General features: G+C 39.9%; 1 protein-coding gene across 1 annotated transcript in view; it reads right to left on the bottom strand.

The window, feature by feature from the left end:
* The window catches only part of CNTN3 (contactin 3), a 310,295-nt gene that overhangs the window by 134,269 nt on the left and 161,544 nt on the right, over nucleotides 1-14,482 (bottom strand). Inside the window, exon 5 of the mRNA XM_068557391.1 lies at nucleotides 8,232-8,327. Coding sequence (XP_068413492.1) covers nucleotides 8,232-8,327 — 96 coding nt within the window. The remainder of the gene's footprint in view (nucleotides 1-8,231; nucleotides 8,328-14,482) is intronic.

Here is a 14,482-nt window from a genome sequence, read left to right as displayed (position 1 = left end):
TACCACCTGTGAACAGACTGAATGAGTCTGACAAGTTTCTTTTCTTCCTGCCATAAGAATGGCATATCCCAGACAAGGGCTACTGTTTTCCCAAAATAAACAGGTCACATGGAATATAGCTGCAGCCAACCCATAGCACAGAGCCTACAAAACTGGAAATAAATCTTCATTATTATAAGCCCTTGAGACTTTGGAGTCATTTGTTACTGAGACTTTGGAGTCATTTGTTACTGCAACAGAACCTAGTAAAAGCTGACTGATGTGCAGCAAATTTTGTATAAATAGTGCAAAAAACAGCTCTGTGTTTAATATGCCAAGCGTGTCTGTGTCTAATGAATTTAACTTAAGAGGACATTAGGAAAAAAGCCATAGTAATAACTTAACCAGCATATGGAAGATACGTGTGACAAAACGCTTAAAAAACTCAGAAAAGAACTGTATTTTCTATGTTGTAAAAATTGCATATGAAGTAAATGATGCTGTTAAGTGATTTCAATATGTTACTGGGAAAAAACCAAAAAATTGCCCAAGTCTCAAAACCTGGCCCTGCTCATTAATCTGAAACACTTGGCTGGCCCCTGCAGACCTCTGAGAATACAGAAAGGTGGTCACTGTGATGTTTCTTTGGATGCATTTAGAAACTGACTCTTGTAATCTTACTGAAAACGTTGCACATGATTCATTTTAAAATTTCTTAGTTTTAAATACTGGTATCCTTTCAAAGTCAAACTTCCTAAAGTTAATAGGGAAAAATAGCTTTTAAATAAGAGCCAGGTCCAAAAGGGAAGAAGGTAAGTGATTGATTTTGAAAATCCTCCCCTACAATATCAGTCTGATTTTTACTCCAGATGGGCATACCCCCTTGAGATGAACACTCTCACAGAAACACACAGACACAACAACAACAATAAACAAATCCAAACTACTCAGGGGTAAGATGCCAAGCAGTGCCTGGAGGATCAAAAGCTACGCACAATTAACCAATGCCCAGCTTCTGTGATTATCAACAAGCACCGGCGACTGCCCGGCACCTACCAACTACCCCACACGGGGGAAAGTGGATGAATGCCATGGAATATTCAGCTACACGCCTAGGCACACGGGCAACCGTGCTCTCTAAGGCAGCTAATGTTAATGAAGGAAAAATTCAGCTGGGATAGGAATTGCCTAGCTTATAAATAAATGAACATCAATGTCCTATATAAGCCAAGAATTCCACTACCCTTTTAAAGTCCAAAATGTCCTACTTAATAAAATGCAACTCCTGAAATACTTCAATGCTTACACTTGCTCCATCATAAATGACATTTCTCTACTCCTTTAAAACATTTCTTTAAGGCATTTAAATTTGTACGACGTGACGACAGTGGGTCTCAAAGTGTGGCTCAAGGCCCCGCTGAGTCAAAAATCCCCTGGGTCATTCCTAAAGAATGCAGATTCCCAGAAAAGACTCCCCACTAAGGAATCAGAACCTCTGAGAGTGGGATCGTGGAATACACATTTTTAACAAGTCCTCCAAATAAGCTTCTTATACAGCCACTAGAAATCATGAAATACAGCCTCTTAAGACACACTGTATCTTATACATCTCTGGTCCTAACCTGCTTGTGCTTATTTTCAAAAGCGCAGGCCTACCTAAAGGTGGCAGAGAGAAGCCAGCTATACTCCCAACCCGTCCCCACTTCCCCCATGGCACACAATGGACCTCCTTTGCTCTCAGTGTGACCATGTGACTGGGAACCAGTCAGCAGAAAGTGCACATAGGTGACATGTGCCATCCCCTCCAGGCACATGTCCACAAGAACCATCCATGGGTCATCTCTCCCCCTTTTCTCCCTGCCAGCTGGACCAAGACAGAGGCAGCGACCACAGATTTTAGATGCTGAAACGGAGAGGCATAAATGGATGAGGCCAGAGATCTATGATCAAAAGCACTTGATGTGGATTTTATCTGAGCAAGAAATACAGTTCAGTTTAAGCTAATATATTTTCAGGTTTCTCTGTTAACAGTAGCTCGCGTAAGCTTAATTAAAACACTAGTACATATAACCTCCTCTGGGCCAATCAGCAGCGGCCAGCTGGAACATGCTAGGCGTGGTTCCAAGCCCGTGGAGGCAACGGAGGGAATACCCAGGAGGAGAGGCAGTCACTGCTTGTGTCGTTAAACAGAACACAAGCGAGTCTAAAACCTCCACCACATAATCCAACCCTTACGGCTGGAGGAAGGAGACCCAAGCGCTGTCTAGAAACAGGTTTTCTAAAATGGGGTAAAAATAAGCCAATCAAATGTACAAATGTACCCTGGGGTACATGGAGAAAATATAATAAGCCCTCTTTAAAAATTTACTTACATATTTTAATTTTACATCTTTCTACCTAGTAAACATATTAGGATTATAGTATACTTTTATCTATATATATAAATCAGACATTTCAAGCCACTCACATATATGCTCCTGGGGACAGGGGGATTCCTATTTATCTTTCTATTTCCTTGCACCCTGAGAACAGTACATTTAACTTGGAAAGTGGTTTGGGTAGGGTTCAAAAATACTGACTTGAATACATTCCTATCAAGTTTATCAGCAATGCTTTCAGTTTTTTCTGTATTTAATACTAAGATTATTCAAGTAAAGGGCCATATATATTACAGTAAAATAGCATTATAAGATGTAAACATCTTCCACACGTCAACAGATATTTGATGGATGCATGAGTAAATCAAAATATGAATAAAATAGATGGATGGATAGGTGGACAGATGCAGGAAGGAAGGGAGGGAGGAGGGCAGACTCAATGAATATTTTTAATTCATAGTTTCCACATTCAAGCACTTTGGAGAAACTCAGGATTTTTCATCTCCATTTCCAACTACAAAATGGATGGTCAGCAATTAAGACTATTTGAGACAACAGATATTCCCTTCAGAGATCAATTTTACTGTTATCCACATAGTAGCACCTGAGGTTTATGTGTCAACCGATTCAGAACATACTTGTCTGAATACTACTACAAATTTATTAATATTCTGGACACCCATAAATGTCAACAGTCACATCAGCATTGGCATATATTCAAAAAACACTTTTACAATTGTGATATATTATTCATTCAGTCTACAGATGGATTCTCTCTTTCTTGTGACATGTTAACATATCTGACTCCCAGGCTTAGCAGCAATAAATTAGGAGCAATATTCTATGGTGCAGAGAGATGCTTATTCCTCAATAACCCACCAACCATCTGCTTTATCTAGATTTCATAAGTTGCATCGTAGAAACCCTTGGGTTCTCAAAGAAACGTTTTATATAGTGACCAGTGATGCAAATGCCATGGGAGCCAGAAAGCACATTCTGCCCATGAACATATTATGTATTCCCTACTTCAAAGTTTTGTAAAAAGCTGTTGTTTTAAATTTGACTAAACTACAAACATGAATAGTAGAGGATTGTAGTTCAAGGAAAAATGAATGCCTAAGCCAAGGTGGTGCTAAGGTTACACATTAAGGTATTTGGGGAAACTACTGTTTTGGGTCCAAATCACATCCCAGAACACTAGGTAACGTCTCATCGCCTTGAAGCAAGGTCTAGCAACTGCACAAGTGTTTCCAGAACATTCCTACTTGGAAATTTTTCTTCAAGTTGCCCCATCTAAACTACCTGAGGTGACTTTTGGTTTTTGGTCCTAGGGAAAGAAAAAAAAAAGATGTTGACACAGAGGGTGTAAAGCCCACGCCATCTGGTTATGTTGCTAACAATTGTCACCTCTGTCACACCAGGATTTACAAAGCAGTTTTTAGCATGAAGTCGCTTCATCCTGCACTACCTGCTGTTTAGCATCTCACACGCTTCCTTTTCACATCCCAAAGGATGGCAGGCAGTGTCCAGGGCTGTCATTGTAAGAAGAATACGCACAGAGCACAAACGTGGGAAGCTGGATCAGAGACCAAAGCTGTTTGCTTATGAAACACTGGGAAACACTCAGGTCTATTTTTAACTCAGAATAAATCTCATCAGGCATCCTTGGACAAAAACCAAGTCTTTATTAACATGTATGTAGGCAATAACTTGATTAACCTATGAATTCCTGTCTAATTAGTATTTATCATGAAAGGCCCATGAACTAGTCTTGTATCCTTATTTATATTAGGATAATTTTTTTTGTGCATTTGAATTTACAACGATCTTGTAGTGATATCAGCAACTGACTGGTAATTACACTAATTCCCAGCTTTTCACACTATTGGTAACTAGATTGATAATTAACCCACAGATAATCCATGGCTGGTACCTTATTTTTGACATGTCGCTTCCTGATTTTCCAGATAATTTTCAAGAGAATACTAATTCCTTTCACCTTAGAGAGATGCTGGATTATTCTGCAGAGAAGACAATGAATAGGAAGTGACAGAAAGTGTCACAGAATGAGCGGGAGATAAGACCCCTCTCAAATGACAGTAACCTGCATTGCTTAGGAGTTATGGGGACTCCTAGGAAACATTTCTGTCACCCATCAGGAAACAATTTTTCCTTCTATGGCATCATATAAATGGCGATTGCTCTTAAGCAAAGCAGCCCCAGGTTGCTGCTACTTTCTTATAAATTATCTGCATAGACAAATTATTTAAGGGAGTATGAATAATATATTCAGTTTCCATACTTTGGGACTCCTATTTGGGTTCTTTTTTTGCATATCTCCCTTGTCACTTATCCAGTTCCTCTCCATACTTTTAATCAAAAGAATCTCCTAGCAGATGATTTATTTCCACCAAGAGCCAGCACCCTGCTTAGCAACTAAGCAGCACTCAATAAATAGAGACTACTATTATTACTTGTTATTATTATTATTATTATTTCACCCCTGTGTCTACTCTGTCAGGCTGTGATTCTGTTAGAGCATACGATAGATAATAAAATACGATGATGTCTTCAGTAATCAGAAAATAACAACAAAATTAAAAATTTCCGACCACTGAGAAGGGACCAAGTAGAAGTGAGTAAAAGTAATACAGCAGTTAAGACAGAGAAGGGAAGGTCATGTCCCGCAGGGACCACGGGACTTTGTGGAAAGAGGACACAATGGATCGCAGCGGGGCCATGTGTGCCCCATATCACATGTACTGATAAATCCTGGAGTCACGGCTTCAGCTGCTCTGTGCTGCCTCACATTCTCCACTGAATGAAAAGTCCCTCAGTCCACAAGGGGATGAAGCGGAGCTGATACCAGCTGCTGTGGGCAGAGTTCACCGTCATCTGTCAGTGTCTGCACCTGTCTGCTTGGCACCTAGCGCATATTAGTTGTTAAATGCTTCCAGCTCTAGAAACAGAGTTTGCAGTGCATTCTCAGAAAGCATCTGTAACTGGCCCAATCTAAAGAGGATTCCTTTATTCATTTCATGAACGTGTTCATTTGTTCAACCGTTATTTACTGACTGCTTGTCATAAACCAGCCCTTGTGTCAGGCACTTGGGTGCAGAGCAAACCTGGACATAGGCTCTGTCTTCTAGAAGCTCCCAAACCAAGAAGTCAGGGCAGAGGATGTAAATTGTGACTTGGCAGACTCAACATTAGGGAGACTTGGATCAATGACAATCCTGTTTTCAGCATCTAAATCTGACGCTCTGGTCCCTATCATTTTCCTGCACAATCTAGCATGTAGGAAGATATGCTTTTGTTCAGTCGTTCGCTCCCCCATGCACGCCGCGGGGTCTTAAGAGCTAATGTACCACATCTGGGAAGATTTCTTTCCTTCTTTGCCAACAATTCTACTGACTTCCACAGTCATCCCAGACTGTGAGCTTTAAAAATGAAAAGAGCACTATATGAAGTCACCAAGGCAGAGAGGAATCAGGATGTCATTACTTAGGAGAGTTGTGACTGGCCAGCAGTTCTCCAATTTCATGACAATGGAAAAGATTCATCTTTTGGAACATGTTTTATCCAACAGCTTATTAAGACTCCCTCACTGTGTGCATGCCCAGTCAACTAAAAGATCCCCTCCTTTGTTATCAGCAAGTACATCTAGTCATAAAAATGTTTAAAGAAGATCACTTAGACTTTTAATTTGGGTCAACAGTTCCAACACACATCATAGACAAGACCGCCCAGCGGTCTTTTATGTTGCTTTTAAAAAATAAACTTTAGTTATTTTGATACTTGCTTACTAGGTGTACTTCTAACCATTATTAGTGTCTACCTAAAACATCACTCCCTTTTTTTTCTCATAATAAAACCCTTCTTTTCGTTTAGAAACTACGTCTTTCTCATCCCAGTGCTTGCCAGTAGATGGAGCTGGCTCTGGTTCTCTGCTGGAGGGAAAAATCTCATGAGCAAGGCTCATCCAATGAAAATCAGGAGCCACTGAGCAACAGGCTGTCTGGTCCATTAGGATCTTTAGCACTAAGGACCGGAAGGCCTGGAGTTGCCAGGAGCCACCTGTGCCACCACAGGGAGTCTACATGACAATGGAATCAACATGGAGGGAAGCAGAGCCAAGAAACAGCAAGAAAGACCAACCGCTTATGAAACTGGTTAAACCATTGGGTCCAGTAGACTGGTTCTCAGGGAGCAAATATTAGAGTCTGGGATAAAGATTTTGACCAAAGCTCAAAACCTGTGAAAGCAAGGAGGCAGAAGCAGGATTTGAGATAAGAAAGAAGTCAAACTGTGGTGATCCAAAAAGCCTTGGCCATGCTGGAAGGAAGCTCTGGACTAGAGTCCTCCCCACTAGAAGTGTCCAGTGTTGCGCAGAGAGGGCTGACCCCTTATATCCTCTCCTTGTTCAGTCACCAGATGCAGGCAGTCCCGGGAAGGGTGAGACCCTGGGCAAGTGGCTCCTGCAGCCAAGGAGATCAGGAAGAAGCTGAGAGCTGGAGGCCACTGGTTGACCCCACCGCCCACAGTGAGGCAGCGAGTCATTCTGGGTGGTACATCGCTGTGTCAACCATACAGCTCTAGTAGAAAGCACAAGCTCAACCCAGTTACATGAGCCGGTAAAGTCCCCATTTTCTTCAAGCCAGTTTGAGCTCAGTTACTTTTACTGCTAATCAAGAGAGTCTATGCTTCCCTTCAAAGTCACAGGTCCTCTGAAACTTCATGATTTCAGCAAAATATACACTCCCGAAGTAGACCGGGGAGCCCAATTTAAACCCATACTCACCAACACGAGGGCAAGCATGGCAGCTAATCAAGCCCCAAATCTGCAGTCTGCAGCTGGCTCAGACATTTCAAATGATCAAATACTGAAGATGGGAAATGTCTGTTTTACTGGGCTGAGGATTCTGTGACGAAAACTGCCAGGTCACTGGGCAACAAAGACTTTGGTTTGGATGTCACAGAGCAAATACAGTCCAGCATATTGACATCTGACTAAGCTTTATTATAATGGGAAGAAGACGTCTCAGTTTCGCCTCTGGTCAGAAAGATTCTCTCTAACCTATTTATCTCCCAGTAATTCTCATCCTCTCAATAACAGAATGTGTTTGCTTCTCTGTGAACAACGATTCATACATTAATAATGCCTTCTTTGTTCCTGCAAGTGACCAAGTTTGTAATAGTGAGCATGAGAGGAAAATCCAACCAGCACGTCAGGCTCTTACTGGGGAGCAGTACTTATTAAATTATTTTCATATGTGCAGAAGTTCATTTTCACTCTTGGTAGCTATTCTGCTAACCTTCTGAGTTTCCAGCAATATTTCAAGTTATAGCAATGTAGCATAAAATCTGCAATTCCAACACCCCAGTAAAAATGATGTGAATACACACACATATTTCATTTTCAATATATATTACACATATATCAAGAGGTGCAACAGCATATATCAGTAAGCATGTGTAAGCGTGTACGCATAAGGCAGGAGAGAGAGAGAGAGAGAGAGAAGGAGAGAGAAACCACAAAGACACCCATGTATGTCACGGTCTAAAACTAAATAATAAATGATAATAGTGTAAGGATGAAGCATTGTTCACCACCATTAGGTAACTGAAATTAACTTGATCTTGCTTGCCTTTAGAACCTTCCTTGTTGGAATGAGTAAATTATGTTTATAATCTCCTCTGGATAGACTACGTTTTGTAGAGTTTCTTATATTGCAACTCAACTGACAGAATCCAATGCTTGGATTATCAAGTTTCTCAGGGCAATTTATGGAAGCAATAACAGCACATATGCTGTGGGTCTCGCCCCGAAACTTGTTTAATAAACATAAAAGGCAAAAACAGAGCACTTGTTACCTCCAGAGTGTGGCGGGAGGCCACAGAGCAGGACGACTCCCTGTCCTTCACGCACTGACACTGTACTTCTCATTTTGGTTTTAAAATTTTCCAGATCTGATTTGAAAACAAAACAAAACAGAATTTCAGAAAGGACCATAAATTTAAAATGTTCACACGGAGACATTCCTCTTTTTTAGGATAATAAAAAATCCCTTCTCAGGAACCTCAGGAGGAAAACATTTAACATTTGCTTTGAGAAGGAGAAGTAGGATTTTGATTTCTTTATTAAGGCTTCTAGAAATTCAGCAATAGAAACAAAAATACATACCCACTAATCCTGTAAATTAAACCCACATATTCCTTTTTATTTGTAGCTGTAAAAAAATACAAACTGTTTTAATCATTGGCCAAATAATTTTTTTCAAGTATTTAATAAAGCAATTAAGGCAAATACTATTTTGATCACCAGTGGTTATTTTTAAAAACCATTTCATTTCTTTCAATAATAATCCAGGACAGCAAATTCCAATTCATAGTCTCCAGCTTAAATTATAGCATGGAGAAAATTCTATAGGCTTCATTTTGAACAAAGCTTAAGCCTACGGGGAAAAAAAGAAGAAACATCTGTTTCTCTAAACTCTGATTTAAAAAAAAAGTACTGTGCATTCCATAGTTAATATATGCTGTGGTGTCACTTTCTGTATTAGAAAAATTGCACTGTCAATTTGTGAAAGAATATACTCATTTCACAGCTTTTAAGGGTTGATATAAATTGCCTATGTGGTGACTATGAAAAGTAAGGCAGTGTATGTATTTTTAAAATACAACTTGAAAAATTTCAACTTTGAAAAATGCAAAAACCAAAATAATCTTCTTCAAATTGATAAGACTACCAACTGTAGACATGTATGAATTTTCTAAGCACCATAAATCAATACATCAAAGGGAAATTAGAAGGTCTATGTGTTTCATTTTATTGTTACTGAAAAATAGTATTAAATTGTTAGCTTATAAGCATGGAATAAAGCAATTCAGCAAAACTCACATATGTGTGACTATAAAAGGAGAAAAAAATAGTGTTTATGGACTTATTTTATTCAGAAGTTACCCTACAAAAGTGATATAACGTAGCATTATATCATCTTAAATCTATAACCAAATGCAGCATTATCAAAACACTAAGGCGTTTGAAGTGTAACTGAGCTGGAACTGCAGAATTGGACCATCCAAATGCTTCCCAAAGACTAAGTGGAGGAGTATATCATATCAGAATGCAGCCCATACATGGAAAAATAATCTCAAATCATTATATTTTGACAACCAAGTATGCATCATAATTACTGATTTTCTGTCCAATTCCTTGTTTTCTTCTGTTATATAACTTCACATCATAAAACACATTCATCACTGATTTTACCTAGAATACACCAAAAAGGATAAAAAAATGTTCTACGGAAACTAACAATGTCTCTTCTCCTCCATAGGTGAAAACCTCTTTTGCCTAAACCCTAACACTGTCACAGGTTTGTCCATTGCTCTGGACATTTGCAGTGATACTATCTCTACAGTATATAAGGACAGAGAACATTATTTTTGGATACCTGATGTGGCCAGTTCATGGAGAACATGCATTAGGAAGAGCAAACAAAAATAACTGTAGTGGCCTTAAGTGTTTTCCCGGCTTTTTTTTTTTTTTTTTTTTTTTTTTAACCCTAGGGACTATAGAGATAAAAGTAGTATAAAGATCCAAAAAGTTTCAGATTACTGAAATATCCTGGCAGATTATATATGCAACCCAAACCCAAGTCAAGGCTGCATATGGTCCAATCTTGACAAGAACTGTATCAGAACAAGCCCTGTTTAGGAGTCAAAATAAATAAGAAGTCATTCCAGAAATTATTTGGTAGAAACCTCTCCGATTTTTCTTCCTGTCTCCTAATTCTTGCAAAATGTGACATTATTCTGGAGCCTCTAATTAGCCAGATTTTAAGAAGAAACCAACTTCATAAGGAGCATCTACAAAGAACTACAACTAGCATCATATTTGATGGTGAAAGACAATGTATTCTGCCAACATCAGGAATACGACAGGAATGTTCATTCTAGCCACTTGCAGCCAACATCATACTAGAAGTTCCGACCGCTGCAATAATAAAAGAATAAAAAATAAGAAGCATACAGTTTCTAAAGGAAGAAATAAAATGACCCCTATTAGCAGATGATATGATTGTCTAAATAGAAAATAGGAAGGCATCTACAAAAACAAAAAGCAAACCAAAAAATTCCCACTACAAAGTGAGTTAAATAGGTCACAGGATACAATTTCTAGACAGTAACAATAAACCTGCAGAAACCAAAATTAAAGACACAAAATTGCTTACAATCATTTCAAAGAAAATACAGTACTTAGGTATACAGATAATAAAACGTACAAAGGATCTATATGCTGCAAGTTACAAGATACTGATAAAAAAGAATCAGTCTAAATAAAGTGAAAACACCTACTGTGTTCATGGATTGGAAGATTCAGCATAGTTTCAACTGTCCCCAAATTGATATATAGACTTAATGTAATTCCTATCAAAATTCCAGCAAGGTTTTTGGTGGGTTTGTTTTACTTTTGTATCTTTTGTAGATGTAGACAGGCTTGTGCTAAAACTTACATAGAAAAAGCACAGGCCCTAGAATAACAAAGACAATCTTGACTAAGAAGAATAAAGTGGAAAGAACCACTCTACCTAGTATTGAGACTTATTATGTAGCTACAATGAGCAAGACAGTGTGGGAACGGCAGAGGGACAGACACATAGAACAATGGCATAAAACAGAGAATCCAGAAACAGATGCACACAAATACGCTGCGTTGATTTTTGACATATGTGCAAAAGCAATTCAGTGGAAGAAGGACAGCCTTTCAATAAATGGTGCAGGAGCAACTGGACAACCATAGGGAAAAAAAGGAACTTTGTCCTCAACCTCACTCATACATGAAAATCAATTCAAAATGGATTTGAATGTAAATGTAAAACATAAAAAATATAGAAATATAGACCTTTTAGAGAAAAATATAGGAGCACATTTTTGGGATCTAGGGTTAGGCAAAAAGTTTTTAGGCTTGACAGTAATAAACTGGACCTTACCAAAATTTAGAACTTTTGCCTTGTGAAAGTGCATGGGAAAAGGATGAAAAGACAGGCAACAGACCAGGAGAAAATATTTTCAAATCGCTTATCCAGTAAAGGAATAGTATCCAGAATAAGTCCTCTTAAAACTCAGTAGTAAAAAACAAAACTATCCAATTAGAAAATGGGCAAAACAATGAACAGGCATTTCACTGAAGAAGATATAGAGATGGTAAATAAGGACATGAAAAATGTTCAACATCATTAGCCATCAGGGAAATAGAAATTAAAACTGCAGTGAGGCATCACGGCACACCTATCAGAATGGTTAGCGACACCTATCAGAACTATAGCGACAACACTAAACCCCATAAAGGATGTGGACAAACAGAATCGCTCATACGTTGTTGGTGGCTGTATGATTGTACAGCATTTCACAGCCACTCTGGAAGCAGTTTGGTAGTTTCTTCAAGAACTAAACACACAATTGCCATATGATCCAGCAATTGCACTCTTGGGCATTTATCCCAGGGAAACAAAAACATACTTTCACAAGAAAACCTGTACAAAAAAGTTTGTACAGCTTTATTCATAATAGCCCTGAACTGGGGACAACCCAGATGTCCTTCAATGGATGAACGGTTAAACAAACAGTAGTGCACACATTTCCTGGAATACTACTCAGCAATAAAAAGCAATGGACTACTGATACACCCCACACTTGGATGAATCTTCAGGGAATAATGCTAAGCGAAAAAAGCAATCCTGAAAGGGTACATGCTGTATGACTCCATTTATATAATATTTTTAAAATTACAGAATTTCAGAAACAGAGGATGCATTAGTGGTTGTCAGTGTTTAGGGAAGTTGGGGCAGGGATATGGGTGTGGTTATAAAAGGGCACTGTGAGGGATCTCGACCACAGAGTGGATACGCAAACTATACATAATACCATTATAGAGAACTAAACACACGCACACACACACACACACACACACACACAAATAAGTACATATACAACTGGGAAAATCTGCCTTAAAAAACAAAGATAAAATCCAGCTCTCCATATTTTTTTACTTTCTTTCCTCTTCCTCCACCCCACCTACAGGCTGCAAGTTGCTCACCTTGATTGCCCTTCTGGTCGCCACCTGTGCTGTGCTGCTCTAAGATATCCCAAGTTCTGGTCACACCCTAGAGACAGTATCTCCCAAACTGATATCAAACGGAGGTATGCAGAGCCAGGAGAGAAATACACTCCTTACTTTGACTGCTTTTCCTATGAATATGCACATGGACCATTCCTGGTGTATAAAATACTCTACCTTGACACCTGTCTGTTAATTTTATCTAGTGGGCTAGGTTTTCTATGGGCTGCTCAAACACTTCACACTTTCAGGTTGATCTCCCCTAGAGGGGTGGGATAGGGAGGGTGGGAGGGAGACGCAAGAGGGAGGAGATATGGCGATGCATGTATATGTATAGCTGATTCACTTTGTTTTACAGCAGAAACTAACACACCATTGTAAAGCAATTATACTCCAATAAAGGTGTTAAAAAAAAAAAGAAGAAGAATCCGCTTGCTAATTCAGGGGACATGGGTTCAAGCCCTGGTCTGGGAAGACCCCATGTGCCATGGAACAACTAAGCCCATGTGCCTAGAGCCCGTGCTCCCAACTAGAGAAGCCACCGCCATGAGAAGCCCGCGCACCGCAATGAAGAGTAGCCCCCGCTCGCCACAACTAGAGAAAGCCCGTGCGCAGCAACAAAGACCCAACACAGCCAAAAAAACCCAGTAAAGTTTCTAACGGAAAATTCTACCATGGCAGGCTAATAGGTGTGTCCTAGGAAAATAAAAATGGTTCCTTATGTAAAAACAATGGCTTGCTCAACAAGTTCAATAGTATCTTGGTTTTCCTTCCCCAAAAGCAGAGCCAAGAAAGCACTGGAGTGACCTGGGGAATATGGAAGATGATCTCCGAAAGTAGGAGGGAAGGAGTGGGGTGAAAAATAGAGGGATGGAAGAAAAGCCACCAGCTGGTTACATTACTGAAGCTGCTGCTGTAGTCAGTAAGGGATTGATTCTGCGTGAACCTCTGATAAGTGTATAGAATGCCTTCTAGAACCATCACCTTGAAAGACGGGAGTCAGGGGTATTTGAATACAGGCTCCCAACCTTACCAGTGAAGGGTTTTCCCTGGGGGCAATCATTTTCCCCTACCCATCAGAGCTCTCACTGTGAACTTTCATGGAACTGTCCACCCCCACTGCACATTAATCAGAGGTGGGCAGAGGGGATTTAACACATTTTGGGGATACCAAAAATGTCTACTGCAAATAGATTTCATACTTAAAAGCCCAGCCTTTTTAGAGGTTTTAAAACAGGTTTGTGTTGTAAGTTTCCAAGCAGACGTAAGTATTCAGTATTTTCTAAGCCTCCTTAGGGACCAGGGAAGCACTTAATAAGATCTTAACACCTTCAGGAACTGTCTTTGTTTTTTAAACACAGTTGAAATACTGGCACAATGGGTGAACTCTAAGCACCTAGGAATACTTTACAAGACCTTTCCCCACAGGTATATCATAATTCAGCTCCTTCTCTGCCTCTCATCACCCCACTGCTCCAGCAACCCCAACTCTCAGCCACATACACTGAAACAATAACAAACTATTTGGATTTCCCCAAGCACAAAATGCTTTGTCAAAAATCATGCAATTGTGCGCCTGCTCCTTCACTGACGTTGCACTTTTATTCATCTTCAAAACCAGCTTCATCCACATCCCTTTCTTGAAACTCTTGAAATTACCTCCATCCTTTCAATTCTGTTTTTTAATTAATTAATTTATTTATTTATTTATGGCTGCGTTGGGTCTTCGTTGCTGTGTGCGGGCTTTCTCTAGTTGCGGCGACCGGGGGCTACTCTTCGCCACGATGCGTGGGCTTCTCATTGCGGTGGCTTCTCTTGTTGCGGAGCACGGGGTCTAGGCGCACGGGCTTCAGTAGTTGTGGCTCACAGTCTCTAGAGTGGAGGCTCAGTAGTCGTGGCGCAGGGGCTTAGTTGCTCTCTGGCAGGTGGGATCTTCCCAGAACAGGGATCGAACCCGTGTCCCCTGCATTGGCAGGCAGATTAACCACTGCGCCACCAAGGA

Source organism: Eschrichtius robustus, chromosome 12 (genome assembly GCF_028021215.1).
Source record: "Eschrichtius robustus isolate mEscRob2 chromosome 12, mEscRob2.pri, whole genome shotgun sequence".
NCBI lineage: Eukaryota > Metazoa > Chordata > Mammalia > Artiodactyla > Eschrichtiidae > Eschrichtius > Eschrichtius robustus.
Note: the sequence above shows the minus strand (reverse complement) of the source record. Positions and strands in the feature narration are given on the sequence as shown.